At 42.6% G+C, this 23,664-nt stretch overlaps 2 protein-coding genes across 4 annotated transcripts; one reads left to right on the top strand and one right to left on the bottom strand.

Moving 5' to 3' along the window:
• Positions 1-2,815: 2,815 nt before the first annotated feature.
• On the top strand, positions 2,816-12,872 carry ankra2 (ankyrin repeat, family A (RFXANK-like), 2). The gene is made up of 9 exons (XM_048259078.1): positions 2,816-2,953; positions 3,682-4,063; positions 4,412-4,570; positions 5,314-5,379; positions 6,140-6,237; positions 7,075-7,200; positions 10,297-10,363; positions 10,638-10,718; positions 11,691-12,872. The coding sequence occupies exons 2-9, from the start codon at positions 3,808-3,810 to the stop codon at positions 11,744-11,746; spliced, it is 909 nt and encodes a 302-aa protein (XP_048115035.1). The 5' UTR covers positions 2,816-2,953; positions 3,682-3,807; the 3' UTR covers positions 11,747-12,872.
• A 2,028-nt stretch (positions 12,873-14,900) lies between these two features.
• btf3 (basic transcription factor 3) lies at positions 14,901-19,933 on the bottom strand. Of its 3 annotated transcripts, none has more exons than XM_048259077.1 (6): positions 19,833-19,933; positions 18,660-18,728; positions 18,420-18,533; positions 17,929-18,130; positions 17,041-17,097; positions 14,901-15,044 (listed from the first exon to the last, which is right to left on the bottom strand). In XM_048259077.1, exons 2-6 carry the CDS (start codon positions 18,726-18,728, stop codon positions 14,998-15,000), a joined length of 489 nt encoding a protein of 162 aa, XP_048115034.1. In that variant the 5' UTR covers positions 19,833-19,933; the 3' UTR covers positions 14,901-14,997. The 3 variants fall into 3 exon arrangements, with proteins under 3 accessions (XP_048115034.1, XP_048115032.1, XP_048115033.1); XM_048259075.1 differs by having other exon boundaries at positions 19,770-19,914; XM_048259076.1 differs by lacking the exon at positions 19,833-19,933 and adding an exon at positions 19,606-19,714.
• Positions 19,934-23,664: the final 3,731 nt, after the last annotated feature.

Genomic DNA, 23,664 nt, shown 5'->3' with positions numbered 1-23,664 from the left:
TGTGGAGGAACAGCTTATAATTGTTTGTTTTTACTTGGATAAATCTGTTCTCCCCCCAAAATCCGCCACAAAGCTTCCAAATCGGGCCTGGCACTTTCCAGGCCTCCAGCCGGAGTGCTGTGGAGCGCTGTGGAGCGCTGTGGAGTGCTGCGGAGTGCTCTATGCCACGTCTCGGCCTCCTCGCCTGCCTGCCTGACAGCCTCCGTCCTACCTGGCCAGCGACACGACGTGGCCGTCGTGCCATCTCCCTCACCCGTTCATCCGGCGGTCCGGCTGGCACGGTGACAGTCTGACTCCGCCATGGTTGGGTGGCCTTGAGAAAACACGGGCAACGATGCTCATAAGAGCCTTTCATAACAGCATTGTGTTGGATGTGAACCCAGCTGTTTGAAAGTGCCCAGGGGAGACAAAGGTGGCCTGTGGGCCAAGCAGGCTACTTATGCCAATGTGAGAGATTAGGGGGCTTAGCAGCTGGCTAAATACCAAACAAGGGCTTGACAGGGATTTGAGGCCCCCAGAAAGGCTGATCGTAAGAGTTAGGAAATATCCACTTTGCAGCTTTGCACCAGGCATGTGTGTTGATTAGCCCTCCGCAGTCACCTCAAAACAAACAAACAAATAAACAAAGCCAAGACACGGTAAAGGGCCTCTAAATCACCAACCACAACAGTCCAGGAAACAGAGCCGTCAGATCTTCCTTTCCCAAGGAAAACAGGGGAAAAAGAAAACAATGCAATTTTTTATTGCATATGTGGCTGTTTATGGTGTTCAATTTGTTTCAGTGTTATTAATATAGTGCCAAAACTCTATTAATAGTCTTAAGGCTCCTTACAGAGTCCAGAACCTGAACCCACCTGTTATTCTGTGTCATTCATAACCGTTTTTTAGAGTGTAGTAAACTCGGCTCTATGCTGGCCAATGAGGGATGACAATGATATAAAATACACAACACAAAACATGTATGTTTAGATCAGGAAATGTCACAATTGGTCTCGTTTGGTCTATCTACAGTCAAGGCAAGTTATTCCTACAGAGAGAGAAGGAGATGGTCTGCACACTGTATGGGCTCCAAGAGATTGCCTGATGAAGATCTGTTGAGATGGAAACGTTGCCTTTTAAGAATAAATAAAGTATCATTACAACATAAAGTATCATTACAACATATTTAGGATGTGCGCACCCGTCTCTACAAAAAAAGTTATTTCTACAGCACATTTAAAAAAACAGAAGTTGACTCAATGTGTTACAATGATTTACAACAGTATGATGGCCTGCAATAGGCTACATGAGAGACAAGAAATAAAGGCATACAAAGTAGGAAGTTAATAGCTAAAATCAATCAGTCAACTCATTCAAACACTGACTGAACTAAGCCTATACTCAAACACTGGCCCCTATACAAAAAACAGTTTGGTTATTGGGAGCGCCTCTGGCCTCGGCCATGTGTTTGTGACAGGAGTCTGATGACCCGAGAGGGCTTTTGCGTGACTAGTGATGGGGGTTTTCTCAGACTGTGTGACTAAACCCACAGTGGCGGGGGTGAAGTCTGTGTTTAAAGGCTGCCCCAGATTCCTTAATCTGGACAGGGGTCTGCTAAAACAGTTCACGAGCGCCTCAGGGAGAGCACAAAAGTGAATGGGGCTTACAGCCTCCCTCGGCAGGACTTTGACAGATTATGGAGAAATATTTGGCATATCCCGGTAAATCAGATTAGCATGTTGCAACTTTGACCGGTGAGGCTGAAAACTGCACTTGAGATGAATTCATAATTGCAGATAACTCAAGCAGAAGGAGAACGCTGGAATGACTTGCTTGAAGTGACCACAGAGGGAAAATGCAGAGAGACCAGAGGTACCTTCAGTAGAGTTCTGCCGCACCAATGAAAATACAACTTTAATGGCTCTGAAGAAATGTGACAGATTAATAAGGATTTCAAAATTGACAGATAGTAGGCCCTATATGCCGTTGCAAAATTGGCATCACCACGCTTACACTGAGAACTAAACTTACAGCTTTATACAACTAGGGCCTACTCCAGTTGAATAATGATGACTAAGACATTATGGGAAAATGACAACCGATAGCCTACAAATATGTTAGAAATGTATACTACTATATAGGCCCTATGTTATATGAAAATATGTTTCTGACTTCCATATTATCTTATAAAGTAACTTTTAACAAGTCTTCTAAATGTCTTATCAGGCAGGCTATTCGCCTACCCAGTTCAGATAACTTTGGTGTATGGTAGACTAGACTATATCAGGGTCAGAAGTGCCCCGGGGTTAAGTGCAGGACTGGACAGTAACAACAAGTCTCTTGGTTCTAGTTTAAACAAGACAGCCAGTGGTGTAGCCTATCAGATATTGCATTAGGCCTACATAGGGCCATGAAGATTTGTGAGTTTGTTATAATTCTTTGAAGTCATTGGCCTATATGGAAAAAAATTACTCAGTAATGTATGAAACAAATTTTGAACAACATACTAAGACAACCTACACAACTGCAAAAATAGGCTACAATAATAATAATAATAATAATAATAATAATAATAATAATAAAACATATATTTTAAGAAGGGCCACACTACCCTTCATTAAATTAAAGTTGGCCTAGAATTGTGGCCTAATCCCTTAATAACAATTAAGTGGCTATCCTTAGAAGTGTAATTCCTTTATAATAAAAAATATATATTTGCTGTCCATTTTCTTTAATCATATGAATGTAAAAGAAATATATAGAGTTCTACCGGTCCATTGCCAAATGTGCTCGCTCTCGGTGTTAGTGGCTGCTATGTTGGACCACATATTCTGTGTGCTGGACACGTCAAGAGGAACATTGAAATCGGCTCCTCTCGAAGCAAAACAATAGATTTCAAAACAACCCACGTTAGCCGGCTAGCTAGCAATCAAGGCGTGCTCTGTCGCTGTGAAGCACAGATCTGCATACTGGGGTAAGTGGAGTCTTTTTTAAATTAAGAATAGAGAAGGTACTGTAGAGGTTTGTTGAGGTTCGTTGTTGAGAGGTTGTTCGTTTTTACCCTTTAGAAACAGCAATCCTATACCCAAAGCATAGTTAGCAACCAAGCTAGCTTGATAGCGGTGTTCTGCATCACATTCCCTGCAGATCCCACTGGTATTATCGTGATATAACGCTGTTATAACACTCTGTAAGACCAAGTTCCCCATGGACTCTTTCTGAATAAGATCAAAAAACTGTCGTTAAGTGACAATATGTTACATATGCATGCAAGAGACACTAGCAGGTTGCTGTTTTTAGCAGGGTGTAGCTATGCTAGCCGGTTTATCATCTCCAATGAATAGCATGTTTGCTCCTGTTTTATGCTAGCTAGCTAGCGAGATTGTGTAACGATTTCATTTAGTCACAGTATTTACGTTAGGCTGAAGTAGACTCTGGCACTAGGCCTACAGGGTCGTGTCATAAACTATTTGTTGACTTAAAAAAAACAACATGGGTATACAATGGCCCTGAACAGGTCGTGAAACTAACATTAGATATAATCTGTGGTTATTCACTGTTGTAATATATGTGTCTGATTACTTCAACACATTCGAGTTTTAACCTCGTTGTAACCTAACCTTCGTGTAACGCTGGTGCAACCAAATCACTGTATGCAGATTGCAGATTGGCCGTGACAATACGTTACATTTTCTTTTGCAGGAAAACATTGGATGTTTGATGGGGGGCTAGGCACTTTGACTGTAGTTTGCAGAACAAAGTTTCCCAGGATTAATCCGTCTGTGACCGACGGAGATTCAGAAAGGCCGCTTGTGTGAGGGGTGCCCGATGGCCACAGAGGACATGGAGGGCATGTGTGTGATGCCAGACATGACTGGCATCAAGACAGAGCACCCGGTCGGCGTGGGCGCATCGGAGGACCCCGGTTCGCAGAACGTCGCTATGGGGATCAAGTTCATCCTGCCAAACCGTTTTGACATGAATGTGTGTTCGCGTTTCGTCAAGTCGCTTAACGAGGAGGACAGCAAAAACATCCAGGATCAGGTCAACTCGGATCTTGAGGTGGCGTCAGTCTTGTTTAAAGGTAATCCGGCCACCATCACCACCCTCCATACACACACGACTAGGATCTTATAATGGCGTGAGCAGTGCACAACCCCCCATATGAAACCACTTACTGCTACTAGTCTGCAGATCATCACAGACAACAACTCAACTGTCTTAGAAGTACCTTCACCTTCTACAATAAGCAAAGGGTAAAAGTACTGAAAGTAAAATGCAATTTTTTCCCTATTCTTCAGACATGATGTCTTATCCTGATGTGAGCCTTCTTTCCCCCCCCACACACACACACATACACAAACACACACACAGAGAAATCCATGCCCTTAATCTCTCCTGAACTGTTCCTTGCTTGCTTTCCCTCGGCCAGCGGAGTGTAACATCCAGACGTCTCCCACTCCGGGGATCCAGGTGCGGCACGTGTACACACCGTCCACCACCAAACACTTTTCTCCCATCAAGCAGTCCACCACGCTGACCAACAAGCACCGCGGCAACGAGGTGTCGTCCACACCCCTGCTCGTGCACTGTGAGTAGCCATCGTCCACCAGGGCACCACGGCACCTGTGTCTCACCTCTCTCTCACACTTACACACAGACACAGACACAGAGACACCGACACAGAGACACAGACATAAAGACACATACAAATTTCCCTCACAGGATCAAAAAGAGTATATATACTATACTATACATACACACACACACACACACACACACACACACACACACACACACACACACACACACAGATACTGACAGCACAGCAGCATAGATAATCTGTGGTAAAGCAATATTCTGTCGTAGATGCTTTTTGCTTGAATCTTCTCCAAGAACAACGACTGACAGAGGAAGTTGTTAACCGACCAACTATAGGGGCCCAGATCCAAAGAGTGACTCAAATATACTTTTGGTTTGAAGTCATAAAGAATCAGCTGAAGAGTTGAAAGAATGATTTTCCACTTACTCAATGACACACACACACACACACACACACACACACACACACACACGCACACTTGGCTGTAACTCATTATTGGGGATCAACTAAAGCGATAGTGCAGACATGTTTGTCGACCGCCTCAGTCCTCAGCTCATTTTATATGTCCATTCCATTTTAACCATTTTGGACTGAGATGTAGTTTTACTGAAGAAGAGCAAGCTGTGCTGGACCTGCCTGCTCTAACTGGGTCTTGGCTGCGTGGTCTGTCTGGGCCTTGGCTAGACCTGTGCGGTCGGACTGGTATGACTGGCCGTGTCTGTCTCTTTCAGCTCTGTCCATCCACCAGCTGGCTGCGCAGGGGGAGATGGTCTACTTGGCCAGTCGCATTGAGCAGGGTGAGTGAGCGCGACTGGGCTGGGTTGGAGATTTGCATAGACTGATATATATACAGTATGCAGATATATGTTATTTACTATATGCAGATATATATTATTTACTCCCTGTGGCTGATATGTATATAGTCAATGGATTATCCTATAATATATATTAGTTATTCTCTGTACTGCAAGAGAGACACCAATGGCCGGAGACAAATCCCTTGTGTGTGTTGACATACTTGGCCAGGAAAGCACAGTTCCGATTCAGTTTCTGACCTCTCAAACCAGGGATGGAAATTAGCCCCCGCCACCCGCATAATGCGGGTGAATTTGTGTACTGGCGGGTGAATTTAGTCAACTTACCAGCCACTGTGTCGGGAAAAATAAATAGAGCATACCACAAATAGTCAGATCCGGTCTAATTTTCATAGGTATTGATGGTTAAAAATAAGAAAGTGTCTATAGGGATCATGTAATGTTGCCAACTCATAAGGGTAAATTGTGCTGATTAGCGGCAGGTAGATTTTTTGAATCCACCAGCCACAGTGGCAGGTGGACAAAATATTGAATTTCCATCCCTGTCTCAAACACACTGTGCTTTTATCATACAAAACCATCAAGCACAAATTCTGATAAACAGACTGTTTGTGCGGTTGCTGTTAAACAACATTATCTACTGATTTCGAAATGTACTGCAGTGATGTGCCTTCTCATTTGTGTATGATTCAGTTACTAGATGGGTGATTGACAGCTAAGTGGTTATGTCTTGTCCAATCAGAGACCGTGATTAACCTGCAGGACGAGGAGGGCTTCACGCCTCTCATGTGGGCCGCAGCTCACGGCCAGATCGCTGTCGTCGAGTTCCTGCTACAGAACGTAAGACATCACCACAGCAACACAGTCAACACATCGTATCACCGTGGCAATGGGGTCAACAGGAAACCACAGACAGGGAATATGATATGCGATGTGTACTCACACTCTTGTTGTCACTGGTGCTCAGTTTGATGGACAGCCAGACTAGCAGAAATGGAGTGAGGAATGGAAGACATTACTGTACTAGCGTGAGCGTCACTGTCAGAGGGAAGAAAATGGGGGCAACTTAAGGGGAGAAAAGGACATTTCAAAGTAATATCTGGCAGTAATTGAAGGCATTTCCCTCAAGGGCACGAGGGTGGTTGTACTGAGTTGGGCAGGCATGTCCCTTAGGTGAAAAAAACTCAACAGGGCCTTCCTACAGGCTTTACAATCATGAATGGAAGGGCAAATCTCATGTCTGTAGGACAATGACTCATGAAGCTCTATATTCTGTCAAAGAACGAGTTTAGTCGTGTAGGAATATCAGGATTGTCTGTGATGTATACAGTGTGAAACTGAACAGTGTGATCACATAGATATTCGAAAGCTAGATACCACATTGGGCTCCAGAACGTATGTAAATAGTGCCGCCATATTGGTGGGGGCAACGATCACTGGAGGCCAATGGAGAAACATTTCCCTGATTGGAAATCTGACAGGTGTCTCTGACTGCCGACAAGTGTTGCCCATGGACAGTAAGGTGTTTGCCCCCAGCAATATGGCGGTCACATTCACATATATCACCTAATAGAACTCGACGGACAATGCGGTATCTAGCTTTCTAATATCTATGTGTGATCACCTGTATTTGAACTCTCTGATCTCTGACCACTGACCCTGGTGTTCCCTCTCCAGGGCGCTGACCCCCACGTCCTGGCCAAGGGCAGAGAGAGCGCCCTGTCCCTGGGCTGCAGTAAAGGATACACGGACATTGTGAAGATGCTGATCGAGTGCGGAGTGGACGTCAACGAATATGACTGGGTAAAGCCTAGGGATGTAACGATTACCGGTATAATGATAAACCGTGATAAAAATGTTGACGATAACAATTACCGTTTTCTTTTGAAATATCATAATTATCACGGTTGATTACCACAGTGTTGAAACTGTGTGTTTAATCCTTCCCAGCTTCATCCGAGCCTGCTTTTGAGCCTGGTACAATGAAGCAAAATTGGTACCCTACTGATTCTGTTGTCTAATTGATGGTTTTAACTGCTATTTGGATTAGGCTACAACTGATTTTAAAAGGCGGAACATTTTCACCGCAAAACTTGCACTGTATCATTTAGCCACTCTGCGTCTTTTTATGTTTGCATCCACATTAAATCCATTCCACTCACGTTATCAGAAGAACACAGTACAGTAGCCTAAAGTTTTATTTCGAACACTTAATTTGGTCTCACTCAGGGTAGGAATTTCACGGCGGCCACGTCGTTGCCCCTTGCGTTGGCCGTGATGTCCCTTTGAAAATCAGAGGTTTACAGGCCTTGGTGCCCTTCTTTCAATATTCTGCTTTGCATCCTACTAATAGCGATTTTTATTTAGCCTATGGCCTGTCAAAATATTCACAGCGCAAATTAATTTAGTCTTTTGCGCAGTGGAGAAAGTGACAGGGCAAGAAAGAAAGTGTGTCTAAATTCACCCATTCTTCTCAGTTGAACTACTCGTGAAGTAGCCTACTCATCACACAGACATCACAAGTATCACATGAAAGAGCTTTTTCTCTGTGTGAACGGTTCGCGAGAAAAGTAAATAATATAATTCAATTTAATCATAAATTCTACTGAAGGTTTTGCGTCCATCTCCCTACCCATTCCTCTCGGTGCAATACTTCACGAACCTTTCGTTTAACACATGACAAACCATATATCAGAATAAACAGCAGACCTTACCGAACACAAATGTGTAAAGCAGTCCCCTGTACAGTTAGCCGTTCCAGAGTAATCCAGTTTTAAATTTGCAGTAAATTTCGACATGCATGGATGTCTCCAAATTTGGGCTTTAAGTTTTACAATGTGTTTAAATTGTTCCACATGATTTCATAACGGGCCAAATACAAAATAAATGTTACAAATATCGCCTAGATATCGGTAAATCAGAGGACAGCTGAAGAGCTTGTGAAAGTAGATCACAAAATGCTAAGCATGCATCTAGGCCAGTGGTTCTCAGTCTTTTCATAATGAGTACCACCCACAAAAACAATTGTCTCTCCAAGTACCACCATTATGACCGACATTAAAATACAGGTGCGTATAGGCCAATTCAACTACATATTTTACATTTTACATACTGTTTTGCGTTATGAAAAGACACCTTGGAGACTCCCAGAGTACCACTAGCGAGAGTTCGCGTACCACCAGTGGTACCTGTACCACAGTTTGAGAACCACTGATCTAGGCTATTTGGGTTTCTTAAAGCTGAACTGTGCTTAAATTGTTCAATACATGATTTTATAACAGGCCAAATATAAAATAAATGTTAAATATAGCCTAGATATCTGTAAATATTAGATTATCCGATGATTTGCAGTTCTATGTAATATGTCATGTTTCATGTTTTGTAATGTTTCATACAGTGATGCAGGTCTACTGCAGTAGGCTATACAACTTTGATCATTTTTATAGCCTACTACTGTATAGTTAACTTTGGCCTTGGTGCCCTAACATGTGGCCTTTGTGCCCTCCACCAAATATGCCCAACTGAAGGCCAAGTGGCCTTGCCCCCAGAATGGTGAAATTCCAAGCCTGGTCTCATTAATTGGATCCAAATAACAGTAATAGCAACCTCCAAGTACTGTAATGTTAGGGTAAGTTAAGCTATAAGCACATAGCCAATTAAATATGAAAAACTGAACGGGACACTTTTTGAAACTATTTCAGCTTGTGTAGCCCTATCAGTGCTTTCTGAACATATTGAACACACTTTTAAAAATACCGTGATAATACCGAAAACCGTGATAATTTTGGTCACTATAACCGTGAGGTTAAATTTTCATACCGTTACATCCCTAGTAAAGCCAAAGATGTCAAAGTCCAGCTTCAGAACGTAAAAGTCCTGCAATGTATTGGCTCTACCTGTGCGCTTAACACAGGTGATTTCACTAATTAGCTGATCTACCTGGCTTAAAGGCGCTCTAAGCGATGTCGTATGTTTTTTAGGCTAAAACATTTTTTGTCACTTACAGCAAACATCACCTCACCATCCGCTAGCTGCCTGTGTCCTGAATACACTGTAAAAAACGCGATCTCTGCGGACAACCCAGGCAACAAAAACGGCAACAAAAACAACCTGGGCAAACCTAGCCCATAAAAACTTAACAAACTGTTCCTGCAAATCACCGATGAGATGCGCGTTTAGGAGAGTTTCAATTGCACGGGAGGGAGGGGAGGAAGTAGCAAGCTAGCTTTCTGTTTTGTTTGAACGTCAACAGAAGTGCCTTTAAGAGTTGTGCTAATTAGAATCAGCTGTGGCAGGACTTTTACTTTCTGAAGCCGGACTTTTACATCACAGAGCAAAGCAGACTACTCGGCTCAGCTCCGCAGTAGTGTGTCACTCACAGCGCTTACAGCTCTCAGCCACTGTGCTGGAAATCAGCCTTTCATTTGAATCAGATAACCATTGTCAGATCTGGAAATAGATCATTATGTGTAACAGCTTCAAAGATTTCTGATAACGTCAGGCAGAGAAAAATTTTTTCGCAGAGGTGTGTTCAAATTCGCAAACATAGGCGAACGTTTGCAAACAGGTTTCTGTTTGCATTGAGTTTTTGGCGAACGTTTACAAACACTCACAATCAGTCTGTGGAGGTAGTTCTCCGCAAACATACAGTGGAGCTGGACGTGAGCTTGACGAAGGTCCGTTACAATGGAATGTCAACACCAAATTGTTAAAATTTAACTGTTCAGAGAAACTGAAACGTCAGCCACAAACGTTTGCCAATGTTCGCCGAATTTGAACACACCTCTGTTTACATAATATTGAGCTTGATTTCACTGAGCAGATCCTTTAGCTAAATAGAGTGAGGACTAAAGACTAAATGAAACATGATAATGAACTGTATGTGCGTGTGTGTTTCAGAACGGCGGTGCTCCCTTGCTTTATGCTGTTCATGGCAATCACGTTCGCTGTGTTGAAATCCTCCTAGGTGAGTGTGTGTGTGTGTGTGTGTGTGTGTGTGGGGGGGGGGTCCAATGTTGAGCTCAGGTTGCTCCCTGTCTGTGGTAATAGTTTGTGTGCCATTTTATGCCTAAACATACACACACTCACCGTCTGCCAAACACACACATACACGTACCGTCTACCTAACCCACATACGTCCCGTCTAACACACACACACACACACACATGTCCTGTCTGCCTGCGTACTGACTGTTTACTCCGGAGTGTCTGGTTAACCTTCCCGCCTGTTCCTCCAACAGAAAGCGGAGCCGACCCCACCATGGAGTCCGATTCCGGCTTCAACGCTATGGATATGGCCGTGGCCATGGGCCACCGACATGGTAAACATCCACATGTCCAAACACAGCAAGAGAAAGGATATCATAACATAATAACCTAGCATAATATACATTAGCCTAATGGCACAACAAATCATTGTCACTACAACCCAAAGTCGTCACATTTTGTGCAAATCATAAGTTATTAGCAAATCATGATTATTTGCAAATGACACTGTGTGGATTTTTGGGGACATTTGAATGTTCTAATTTGGGGAAAGCTTAGCGGGTTCAGATGGGGGCTCTAACAAGGAGACGTTGACAAACTCGAGGCGGATATTTACAACGGAAGACCTCTGTGGTGTATCGCCTGTCAGTGCACGCCACCACCCATGCACCCACCCACCCAGAGTGGCAATCAGACTCCCTATGTGTGTGTTTTCACATAATTAGTCAAATAAGCCACCTCTTAAGGAATTTCCTCTATAGTAGCTAGTGTGGAGTGTGTGTGGGGGCTTGGGGTAGAGTATGTGTGCGTGTGTCTATGTCTGTTTAATGATACCTGACAAACATCAAGCGAGTGTGTAGCAGCATGATGTCATGTGTTTAGAAACCTGGTCCCGTTCAGGAGCCGCGTGCTAAACTCAATCGCCGCGCTGCTTTGAGCGAAACCAGCAGAAGGACGTCACCTCGCTCAGGGGCTTCTCAGGGAGAACCGGGGCTGATGGGGGCGTTCTGCATAGCAGCATAACAAAGCAGACAGTCTAAGTCCCAGGTTGACCTTCCTACGGGCTTTACAAGCGTGAATGGAAGGGCTAATCTCATGTCTGTAGGACAATGACTCATGAAGCTCTATATTCTGTCAAAGAACAACAAGTTCAGTCATGTAGGAATATCAGGATTGTCTGTGATGTATACAGTGTGTATATGCATGCATGTACAAATGTAAACAAATGTTTTTAAAACTATTGTATCACTGTATGAAGTATTGAATGAAATAAGTGAGTAACCTTCTCATCTCCTTTGGGTTCTTAGTTCAACAGGTTATGGAGGCCCACCTACTGAAGCTGCTGCAAGGAATCAAAGAATAACAAAGAGAAACAAAGTGGGAAGCTGCGAAGAACAAGAGGACAAAAATGGAGAAATAGAGGGAATAAAATGGAGAAATAGAGGGAGGAAATAGAACTCTGGAGAGACGGATGGATGGAAAAATATGCTCTTGATGAAAGGACAGTCACACTTGTTGGGAGTTGCAAAAACGAAGCCCATCTTCCGTTCTGCATGTTTACATGTACTTACAGCAAAACAGGGCTCGTCCATTTTGTTGTGATACCACTGGAGTTCATCCATCAATGAAGGACTTGTTACTATTTATAGTTTGTGTCTGTGCATGTGAAAGGTAGCGCAAAAGGAAAACTATCTTGAAACATTAACCAGGGTGTTTTTGTTTGTTTGTTTGTGTATTTGTTTGTCTGTTTTTAACTGAGACTGTACAAGGGTACTCCAAGTAAGAGGTTCAGTGATTCAACACAAACACATTAACTCAGAGGAAGTAGGAACCCCTCCCATGTTTCATATCCTGTGACGGTGCCTCACTCTGACAGGTAAGATGTGGACACCTGAACAGCAATGGACTTGACAAAGAATTCGACCCAGTTCTGCTCCCACCTTGGGGGTCATCTGGGTGGACAGGCCTCCACTATGCCTAAAGGAACCTCTCTAACCATGCAACACCTGTTTAAAACCATGGGTAGAGATTCTCCTCCGTTATGCCTAAAGGACCCTCTCTTACCATGCAACATCTGTTTAAAACCATGGGTAGAGATTCTCCTCCGTTATACCTAAAGGAACCTCTCTTACCATGCAACACCTGTTTAAAACCATGGGCAAAATTGGGTTGTAATTTGTGTGACGTATTTATTTTTGTGCCGTGTTTTTTTTGTGTTAGAAGTGACTCCAGTAGGAGTTAACCAAATGAAGTGAACACCGCAAACTAAAATGCCTGATTGAGTAACTGCTACATGGTGTTTAAACTACTGACTGAGCTCCATGGTGTTAAACTACTGACTAAATTGAGGTGAAAAAAGGGATCTTCTTGGTGTTGTTAGATGATAGCAAATAATTATTAAAAAAAACAGTCATATTACGTTTGCAACATATTTGCTTAACTTATCGGTGCTATTTTGTCCATCAAAATAAACATACCATAACTGGTAACTTGTGTTTGTTTGTTTTTTAACAGTTAATATATGTTGAAGATAAGATATGTTGAAATGGCACAGTGGCTGAGTGAAAAGGTAACATAAAATGTTAGCAAGGTAGGTTAGGAAGTCACCCAAGTGTAACGTCATTTCATTAACCTTTAATCCTATTCTGTACATTTAGTTTATGTAAAATAGAAAGTGAAAAGTCATCCTTTTAACCTTAAATCCTGTATAATAGATTACAAGACAGAAAGCCTAAGATAACCTTCACAATACAAAAATTATACTTATTTGTCTGTGTTCAGAAGAGTAGTGAGGTTTCAAAGGAGTTCCGTCATAAAATTGTTAACTGCAGATCATTTTTAAGCGTGACCAGGATACTTGAGACAGTATTTTTTACTTTTAATTTGTTTTTACTTTCCTAATTCTGCTGAATAAAAAGCTTATATTAGAGAGGAGTATTTCATAGTTCCTGTAGAGGTATTTGGGGCGGATTCCAAAAGTCCTGTTGGATAATGTGACCCACTTCAAAAAACAAAACAAAACAAAAAAACACAATAAACATCCAGTTTGGATGTCTCCAGAAAAAAGTGTCCTGCAGGTATGTGAGCAAATCATCTTGTGTGGTTAATTGGTGATGCTTACCTTCTCATGAAGCGTCAAGGGGTTTAGAGCATCATGCACACACACAAAGGCTGCTGTTCATCTGCGTAGTAGCTTGTCACACACACGCACAGAGACTGTTGTTTATCTATGGTATGTGTGTCATGCGGGGTGAATCTACGGTCTCTCCTCGTTCAGAAGGGAGACTGGCGCGGCATCACCAGGCCTTCTCCCAGGAAGCAGTTCTCAAGATACCAGATAGCCAACTGTACAATTACGGTTAAGGTATCTTGCAAACGCTTTTCTCATTTTAATAACGTCATTTCCAGACATGGAAAGTCAGGGAATTTTATCATGTTTAGGGCAAAGTCAGAGGATTTGTTGTAGCAGTTTATACAAACCATAACTCTGAAAGAGACACAGGGGCAGTGAGCCCTGGGAGGTCTAAAGGTCTGTGTCTGACCCATTCAGCGGCACCATCTTTTAAAACCACAGTAGCCTAATTAGTGCCTCAGTTAAAAAAAAGTAATGATTTACTAATACAATTTTACCTCAACAAATTAGACTGTACTTAACTGGACATAAAACAATAGCTACCAGCGTACCTGCCCGCTAAACTAGCTACTAGGGAGAGAGTGGACATTTAAACAAGTGAAATTTTAGCCCTTGTATACTAACAAAGTATTGTGTAAGGTCACAAATATGCCAGACTCTCGAGTCACCATTTGCCAAGGAACATTGTAGGGAAGTTAGCAGTCTACTCCAGAGTTAGATAAGAGGATGCATACCCTTATCTTCTATGTGCACGCAATAACCCAGTCTGACACCATTAGCCTAGCTTAGCATAATTCACTGTAAGTGGGGAAGACTGGATAGCCTACAGGAATTTATAGGCTATAGGGCAGCAATCAGCAAACTGGGAAACCCACTATCTGTGAATAATGCTAGTCAGACTGGGTAATTGCACGCACAGAGAACTATGCATTTTCCTATCTAACTCTGAGGTAAACAACAAATAAGCTTTGTTCCCAAACATTCCCATTCCTTTAGGCTTCATAGAAACAGTATGTGTGTTGAAGTACCAACATCACTACAAGCTAGGAGCCCAACTAGCCCCAACTATAAATACACATGCCAGTCAGTTTAAGAGGTGTTTTGATAGCAAACATTTATTCCAGGTATGCATGTTTTATTTCAGCAATGGCTGCGAAGGAGTGGGCCTCAGTAACACGGGAGACAACAGCCACAATCGGCTCCCAACTCTCCACATTTCGTCACAACACACACTCCAGCTCCGACATGGGACTAGAGCGTGCACACACGCACGCACACACACCTCCACCCATCGGACAGGCCAGCGAGGACAGCAGTGCACGAGAATACCAAGCGGATTTTCAGGAAGGATGGGGTGGAGTGGGTAAGCTTTTTTTTTTTTTTGGGGAATAAAAAAAAAAAAAAAAAAAGAACAATAACATCGTCCCATTTCAGCTAGTCGAGAGCAGAGGTTCTGTGTGGCGTGTCCTTCTACTCCCCTTTTAGTTAGCCTCGTCCTTCGACGCCTCGTCGAAATTCTCCACGAGATCTGAAAGACAGAAGAAAATCAGATGAGGTGAGAGGTCATGCAGCTATCGGCACCTCTCAACAGGTCATCATGGCAGTCCTGCTTCCCACACACACCATAACCCCCTACACACACCAGGCTGGGAAACCGCTAGACGGCTAGAATGAGTGCGCAGATCATTCCCTGATGAAGAAAATGAATTTAACGCAGGGAGGCCCTGACAGTGTTTATGTGAAACCTGATCTGAGCAGCAATTTGAACAGTTTCCTCACTCACTCTCTTTCCCTGCCCGTCACCCTCAACCACTGCCCAAGTACACATGGGTCTGTGTGTGGCCACACTCTCTCTCCCTCTCTCTGTGTGTGTGTGTGTGTTAGAGCCAGGGGACTGGAAAAGCACACAGCTGTAAAAATGGTCCTGTCGAGGATCAAAAGAAGGTTTCCTTTTGTGAAATGAAATCTGATTAATGTGACTTCCAGAGAGCAGCTCCAGGGAGCAGGGATGGAAACCACTCACGCAGGGCAGGGCAGGGCAGGGCTGGGGGTAATTGTTTTCAGTTCGCAACAGAGGCGCGGAGGGGGGGGGGGGGACTGCTGTAATGGTGCGATGGCACAGGCAGTTAACCCCTTGTCATCGCACTGCCCTGCTCCTTCAAAAGCTTAGGGAGCAAAGAGTAATCGATTGTTACATTTTGGGAGAAACTTGGGTTACAAGAACACAGAAGCCTTTAGATGGCTCATGGATCTGTGTGTGTGTGTGTGTGTTGGGGGGAGGGGGGGCTATAATGGCAACCTTATGCATCTGAATCCCTCTCCTTCCCTAAGAAACCCAACCGCAGCCTCTGGGACCCATGAACAGCAGAGGGCACATCTCAAACGCTGGGGGCTGATAAGCGAGTAGCTGCCCTGGGCATCGACCTCAACAAGGACCATTTGGCCGTCACCACGGTGATGCCAGTCGTCATGAGCACTAAACATAAATGGGGTTCTTCAACAGGCAATATATCTCCAGCTCTGCCCCCTCTCCTCACAGACAGGAGACAAGAGGCACACACTTGCTCCGTGTGCAATAGAATGCATATAAGGAGGGGAGTTTTACTTCAAACTCCGATATGTCCTACAGGTTCTTTCAAACTCTGTCCTACAGGTACCTTCAAACTCTGTCCTACAGGTACCTTCAAACTCTGTCCTACAGGTACCTTCAAACTCTGTCCTACAGGTACCTTCAAACTCTGTCCTACAGGTACCTTCAAACTCTGTCCTACAGGTACCTTCAAACTCTGTCCTACAGGTACCTTCAAACTCTGTCCTACAGGTTCCCTCAGTAGACCTGTTCTATCCAAGAGAACCAAGCAAGTGGGGTAGTGATGGGCGAAAACGACACGACAAACATGTCCTGGATCCATTTATAGACTTGGAGGCTAAACCTCATTCCAACAAATAAAACTACAATTTTCATATTAAAATGACATAAAAACAAATATAATTAAATAATATAATTAAATCAAAATATATTGCCCAAAACCTTCAAGGAACACATCAACATTTAGGGAAATACTCATCTCTGTAACTTAATTTTAACTATAGTAATGTTCATATTCTGCTTCAGCTAAATACTATAACCAAATCCATACAATGAGACAGCAATTTTCTAACATGTATACATGCATGTAACCAAAGCTTTTCAGGTGCTGCGTGCAAATCACTCCGCCCAAGTCGCAGTGCTTTGCCTGAATGAGAATATAGTGCTACCAATAGAACATATAGAATATAGGGAAAATAAGCTAAATCCCCAAAATGCTGGCGTGTTCCTTTAACACTGAAGGATGGAATCTGATATAGACCCTTTCAACAAGATAAACAAAAACAATGCTTGAACGTTCTATTTTGTTCCCAATCTACTTCCTCTTCATTAAGATAACATATGGAATGTTAAAACGGAAGCCTTGTGGGAACAACTATGATGCTGATAATGGAACTCTTGAAACGGTCAATAACAGGGTTGTGTCGTCACTCACCTGGAACGTCGTCATCATCTTCCTCTCCTCCAGCGATTGGTGCCTTACCATCCCCAGCTGTGGAGAGTGTGTGGGGGGGGAGAGTTAATTCATGCTGATTCACACACCAATAGTTAAATGCATTCAACACAGGTTCAAATTACAGCACGCTTTGGGCTGAAGACCAGCAGTTTCCAGTAACTCATATATTTCTGTGGCTTTAAGGGTACTGGAGGCTGTGGCACCAGTTACTGTGGCCTGGCCTGGGTATAATTTGACATGAAATGGAAATAAAACAGGCTCTGCCGGATTGAGAGATAATCTGCAACAGTCGGCGCTGGGGGGCCCGTCACTGCGAATGCCACGGCCATTTTTACCAAGGAAGCAGCTGCAGCCAGTCACACACCCCCACACTCCATGTAGTCACACACACCTGTCCTTCTATGTCCCCTCACACGCTCACAGTAAGAAAACTACCAATTATTTATTCGAACCTTCGTTCGTTACTAAATCTGACAGTTAACAAAACTCTTGAGACTTGATCTCAAAAGAGTATGTAAATAGATGTGTGTATCTACAATGAATTCAATATCACTCTCACACATAGAGAGAGCAAGAGCTATTCAAGTTTACCCACACAAACACCCACATTTTTGCATCATAGTGAGTGATTTCTGATCACCACAATGGGAACAACATTTGTCTCTTCAGCACTGTAGATATTCTGAACCATTTCAACCATTTTGTACAGCAGACGTTCTGAATATCATTCACTTTGTCGAAGCTTTCCATTAACATGGGAGCGTTGGGAAGCTCATTAGCCAGGCTAGGCTGTCACTCTTCCCCTCAATGCTCAGAAACGGGCTGAGTGTGTTTAGCATGTGCAGGCGCGGTCACACACACACACACCTTGTTTGGGCAGGTTCTCGGCGAGTTTCCTCAGGCTGGTTAGGCTGTCGGCTCCAAGCTGGTTGAGGATGCTGGGCAGCATCTCTGTCAGCTGCTTGGTCTCAGCGTGGCCGGTGATGGTGAAGGTGTTGGCTGCCAGGGAGGCCTGCACTTTGGGGTTGTTGAAGTGGATTACTGTCCCCTGACTTGTGAACATGTTCACCTGTACAACACAGAAGGCATGCAAAACAACAGGTCAACACTCACAATTCACTGAGTCATAAAAATGTCCCTCTCCATAATACAATGATCAAATAAACAGCTATAGACTCATCAATGCACTAAATGAGCTAAACAAAGTCATAAAAGGAAGAAAATAATCGGCACACAACACCTGCTGTTAGGATTTTAGGATTACATGGTCATCTATCAGCTAAGGCAATATCAGAAATATTCAACTAGGGTCTTTGAGTGTGTCTAGCTTTGGTACATTTCTAAACATACAACTGTACCTCCTCAATGCCAGAGATGTTGTTAACTCCCAATTTCTTGAGAGAGAACTGGAGTTTCTTGTCATCAGCAGTGGCTGTTCTGTGGACAACCTTCTTCTTTCTGCGGGCTGTTCCCTATTAATCACAACACAAGTGTTAACCTCGAAGACATGCAATGCATGTGCCCTACCAAATTATTTACACCTATTTTGTAACAATGGATGATGTCTCAACCAGCTTTTAATCATGAATGACATTTACCTTTCCGCCGATGCGGACTTGTGCCTGCAGTTTGGCGAGTTTCTCCTGATTCATTATCGTTTCTTTCATCTGGGAGAGAAAAAAGAAATGAAGAAATGTTTACATGGATTTTACATGATGTTGTTGCAGTATGTGTGTGTGGTTTGTTAGAACAAAAACACAAATCTCCCTAAACTCAATCAGCCAAAAGGCCGGAAAAACTCGACTACCGATTACAAACGGCACAGCACAACTTCAACAATAATGGTCCTGTACCCGGCGTACATTGAAATTTCATGGTAGCACTGAACAAAGGCATCAGCTGAAAGGGTTAAATCTAGATGCCAAAACGCTTGGGGTAACTTGTACACTGAGCTAACACAGACTTGTAAAAAATGTTACCTGGCTGTGCTTACAGTCAGACCAAAGCCAAACGCGTCCAAACATAATTATTTATTGAATTACACATTCGTCATTTTAAACGTTCTCACAAAGTTAAGAGTTTGTAAGTTGACTAACTTATACATAACTAGCAATCATGTTATACGTTACTTGGCCACACGTTAGGCCTTGCTAACCCTAGCTCTTCACAGCTAACTGAGCTAGCCAATATCTTTCACACCAGCATGTAGAGGGGCGATAACGTGAACTTTCAGCGCGCAATAAGTCAACTGGGCGGCCAACAAGCCAACAATGTCGATTACAGGAACAAACTCTAAATGTATATACTTATTAATTAGAGACTTCTATCAAAGCATGGCTAAATTAAGGGAAATTAGATCTACATCATCTGATGTCTTTAGCACATTAGCGTTAGCTAGCTAGAACAGATCTGGCTAGCAAGGAGCCACCGTTAGCACACTGACAATTCGACAGAAAAGTGGAATATGTAGCTATATCGCGTTATATCAAACACAGATGAAGTCTGCGTTATAGACGAAATCTTTGAAATGAATAAAGTACTGACAAACTCTTTGGTATGCGCTCGCCGACAATACGGTGTGCTCCAAAAGCTTTGGGCCTGTCAATCCAGTTCACCCCTCGTCTCAACTCCGCACCAGTTTACTTATATTTGCTGGTTCGGTAAGAGTCCGTTTTTCCCCAGGTTTTGAGAACAAGGCTCTAAATTACCTCGTGTCTCGGAGCTGGAAGTGCCTGTGCAGGAAAGATAGTATTTTAGGGCTCCTCACTGACCTGCACGCTAGCAGCGAACACACGCGGAGAGCAAGATGGAAGCGAGAGAGGGTGGCGGAAGTGACGTCCGAGCACAAATGCAGTGGCGTGGGCTGTACCCAAAGCAGAACCCCTGGCTGGCGGAACCGGGGAGCTGTGTGAGCCGAGCGCAGGGAGATAATAGATCACATCGGGCCAGCACCCACGCGCAGTCTACACCACGGCCGTCAAAATGTGACAGTTCATGCCGCTTAGTCAGGACTTGCCTTCATTACCCTTTATGTGTATGTTAATCTTCATTAATGTGATGGCTGCAATAATAACATTACATTTTGGTTTTATCTTTCAATAATAGGCTTCCAATCAAGCTAAATCGTTCCAGGCTTACCATAAAATAATCAGACTGTTGACAATCTTTTATTATTCTAATGACATTACTCAAACACGCACACACAATATTGCTGTAATAATTAAACAATACTACCACAGAGTCAAAGGCAAAAGGCAAAACTTGGTGTTAAACCTGGACCTACGTTTGTTGACTGTAAATGTATGTATATTATTTAGGCTATTGTATTATTTTTCTTTCTTTTCAATATTTCTCTAAATGCCTATCAATTAGTATGGAATTGGACCCCTCCAAAATTACCTCTCCATAATTTGTAATACTAATGGTTCAATATCTGCCCATATAGTTTCCTCAAGAACATATAATCTATTGGCATCTCAAAGTTCAGCATGGACACATTGAGGGTCCGTATTGCAGATGTTCTTCTTATTGGCCACAAACTGATCTTGTCCTCTCAGCTCTCATTTATTTTTTATACATTTTGTCTATGCATTCAGGACAAGGACAATTATGACTAAGGAGACCATTTCAAAACCATAATAACACAGACAGATGAATGCCCTCTCTGCACAAACCAATTAGAGGAATACTTTATATATATATTATTATATGTGCAGTTTACTATTAATACTGACCCATAGAAAACTAACAGAAGTAGAGTTGTGTAATGCATTTTCAGAACTGGTATCCCTTCCCTGCACTTACAGTATTAAGTGGAATGGCTAAACACAGTATGTTTGCATGTCTGTTTTTCCACACTATTTAGGCAACATGCAGAAAAAAAAATCTCCATGGAGAAAAGTAAATAGAATTAGTCAAAGCCTAGAACAGTGGGAGAAATAGTATGTGCATACGTACACATGTGTATGGGTGGTTGGGGTTGACTAGAGTAAAGGTGCCTTTTGAACAATCTGTGCTTTGCGTGTCCTCTTCTCTCTTCTCTATCTTTCACACAAGTGAACAGCAAAGCACGCACACAGACACACAATCTCTCACTCTGTCACACACTGTCTCTCCATCTCTCTATTGTGCACCATCCACACATCACACTAATAAAGCTCATGAAACAGTTTATATGCAATGACAGTGTACTAAACATGAACATAAGATCCTACTCTAATGTCACACAGGTGAATGGGTATTTGATCAGATGCATTAAATAATCTCGCTCGTTCTCTCCCTCTTTCTCACTAACACACACACACACACACGTGCGCGCATACAACAATGGGGAAAAGATAACTTTTAACACGTTTGTCTTGGACCGATTTTGCGCATGTGATACATATTAATCACATGGCGAGGGCCCCTGGAGACCGCCGTTCCGGTGACATTCATGGGATTTGTCACCGCGAGGAGCCACGGAGGGGATTGCGTTTCGCAGTTAAGTGCTTTCTTGGTACCCCGTGGCACGGAAACCACCCGGCCTAGCACCTCGGGGAGTTTAGAAACACTTTAGATGTGGGTTAACCACACATACGGATCCTGACCCTGCTCAAAGTGTCGCTTCAAAAACGCACTCTCACGCAGACCATTATACCAAATGAGAACAATTGAGAATAAATTAAAAATCTGTGATCAAAACCACTTCAGTCATCTCCCCAAAGGCAAATTATGACCGTGGTGATGCGATGGACCCATTTATGGAAGAGCACGACTCGATTGTTGCGCAGGCTAGAACCAGTTCATCTGGATCTGTAATTGAATATGTAATTACAATTTTAAGTGCGATTAATTTTACTTCAAATTTCTAAATTAATATCTAATCCGTGGAGGTTGCACGTTGTCTATAAGCCCTACAAAGACTGAACGTCTACTTTTGAAAAAATAAATGTAGTTTCGAATTATTATTATTTAATTTTATCAAGTTCTGGTGACGACTAAATCTACTGAGATTTGACAGGTTTATAAAAAACGCATAAGATCGGAAACACGTTTGAAGTTTGATTCAGTTAAGGATTGCCTGACATTTTCCCGGAGCACGGGTAGATTGCTTCACGAGTTGTAGTGTAATAAAGTGCCTCTGAAAATGTGATATTACACCTGAGGAGCCGCGTAAAATCAATATTTATTTTTATCACTGGTTTTATTGCTGTCTTGAACTGCTTAATCATACAACTAAACAACATTTTAGGCAAGGAGAAATCTTGGGAACGTGGTCTTTTCGGTGATGTGTCAACAAAAAGGAAGGCTATTTCGCTATAAATCATAGTTTAATCTGACTGAACCGTTTTGAAAAGCTTGCCAAGTATCGTAAAATTGTTTGAACAGTGTGACGTCTTTTATTAGTGTGTGTGTGTGTGTGTGTGTGTGTGTGTGTGTGTGTGATGCTTTGATGCACGAATTACACGTAGGCCTATTACATTTAGCTTAGCATTCAAATAGTATTATTTTCCATGTTAGTAACCACACAAGCGTAATGCTCAAAATGTCAGGCTACCTAGAGCTCTTTACCTGCGCAAACGTGGCTTTTGGGCTGCCAGTCATTTAGCAGACTATGACTGCATGTATGGGTATGATACATAGCCTAACTTATTTGAAAAGAAGAAGGGATATGCCCACACACGATATCCTCAACCAACTATTTGTACACAATTTGTCATCACACAACCCTAGCCTACTGCCCAAAGTGTTCCATAACGCACCGCTAGATGGCGCTCTTCTCCATTATTACACCAGTTGTTGGGAAAGGTAAAATAAATAGAAGTTAAGTACACAAGTTCAACCACACCAGTTACCATAAAGCAATCATCAAAACGCCACCAGATGTTTTCTCCATCATACAGAAATACCCCGTCCATCTTTACAGACACACCAGAACTAACAACACTATGGGGCAATAAAAATATAATTATAACCCTATGTGAATGTGTTTTGGTCATTGCTGTCATTTATGTTCATTTACTTAGGTCAGACGCCTAACAATAAATGTATACTGTGGACATCCTTTGTTTTCTTGCGTAAGTGCATTTTCATCACCCATAGGCCGCGGGCCCTATATTGTGTAATTTAACACTGGATGGTATTCCGGCCTACTTTTAGGTAATTTAAAGATCTAACCAAGACATTACAATTCTGTTGAAATAAAAAGTAGCCTATCAGAGGCGAACCATTTTAAATATTCATCTTCAAGAAGTGCGTAATTTCAGCACATGCAATAGCCTAATTAGTTGCACTGAAGATTCCACATGCTCAGCAAACTTGTTAACAACTAACAAACAGAATAACTTCGTAAATCATATGGTTTACATTAATATATTAACAGATGACAATACATGTGTCATATCAAATATAATGCGCCTCCGGTGTAGCTATCCAAAGGTCTTTTCTACACTGGGTGAATTATATTGTGTCCGAGTGAGCAACAAAATCTTTCAGGCTGCTATATAGGCCTATCCTAATTTCTGCCCTTGAAGTGAAGTGTCTGTTGCTTCTCGGAAAATCAGGATCAAAATCATTATTCACCACAGCAATGACCACTAAGTAGGCTACACTTGAGTGTAA

The sequence above is a fragment of the Alosa alosa genome, chromosome 12 (assembly GCF_017589495.1).
Source record: "Alosa alosa isolate M-15738 ecotype Scorff River chromosome 12, AALO_Geno_1.1, whole genome shotgun sequence".
Classification (NCBI taxonomy): domain Eukaryota; kingdom Metazoa; phylum Chordata; class Actinopteri; order Clupeiformes; family Clupeidae; genus Alosa; species Alosa alosa.
This window is presented reverse-complemented; position numbering and strand designations above follow the sequence as displayed.

What these genes read in the sequence shown, in the direction of transcription:
- ankra2 (XM_048259078.1), top strand. Translation starts at nt 3,808, where the DNA reads ATGGCCACAGAGGACATGGAGGGCATGTGTGTGATGCCAGACATGACT. An exon ending in GGCCAGTCGCATTGAGCAGG is followed by an intron (nt 5,380 to 6,139) that starts GTGAGTGAGCGC and finishes TTGTCCAATCAG; the next exon opens with AGACCGTGATTAACCTGCAG. An exon ending in CTGTGTTGAAATCCTCCTAG is followed by an intron (nt 10,364 to 10,637) that starts GTGAGTGTGTGT and finishes TTCCTCCAACAG; the next exon opens with AAAGCGGAGCCGACCCCACC.
- btf3 (XM_048259077.1), bottom strand. Translation starts at nt 18,728, where the DNA reads ATGAAAGAAACGATAATGAATCAGGAGAAACTCGCCAAACTGCAGGCA. An exon ending in AAGTCCGCATCGGCGGAAAG is followed by an intron (nt 18,534 to 18,659) that starts GTAAATGTCATT and finishes TGTGATTAATAG; the next exon opens with GGAACAGCCCGCAGAAAGAA. An exon ending in AGATGATGACGACGTTCCAG is followed by an intron (nt 15,045 to 17,040) that starts GTGAGTGACGAC and finishes TCTGTCTTTCAG; the next exon opens with ATCTCGTGGAGAATTTCGAC.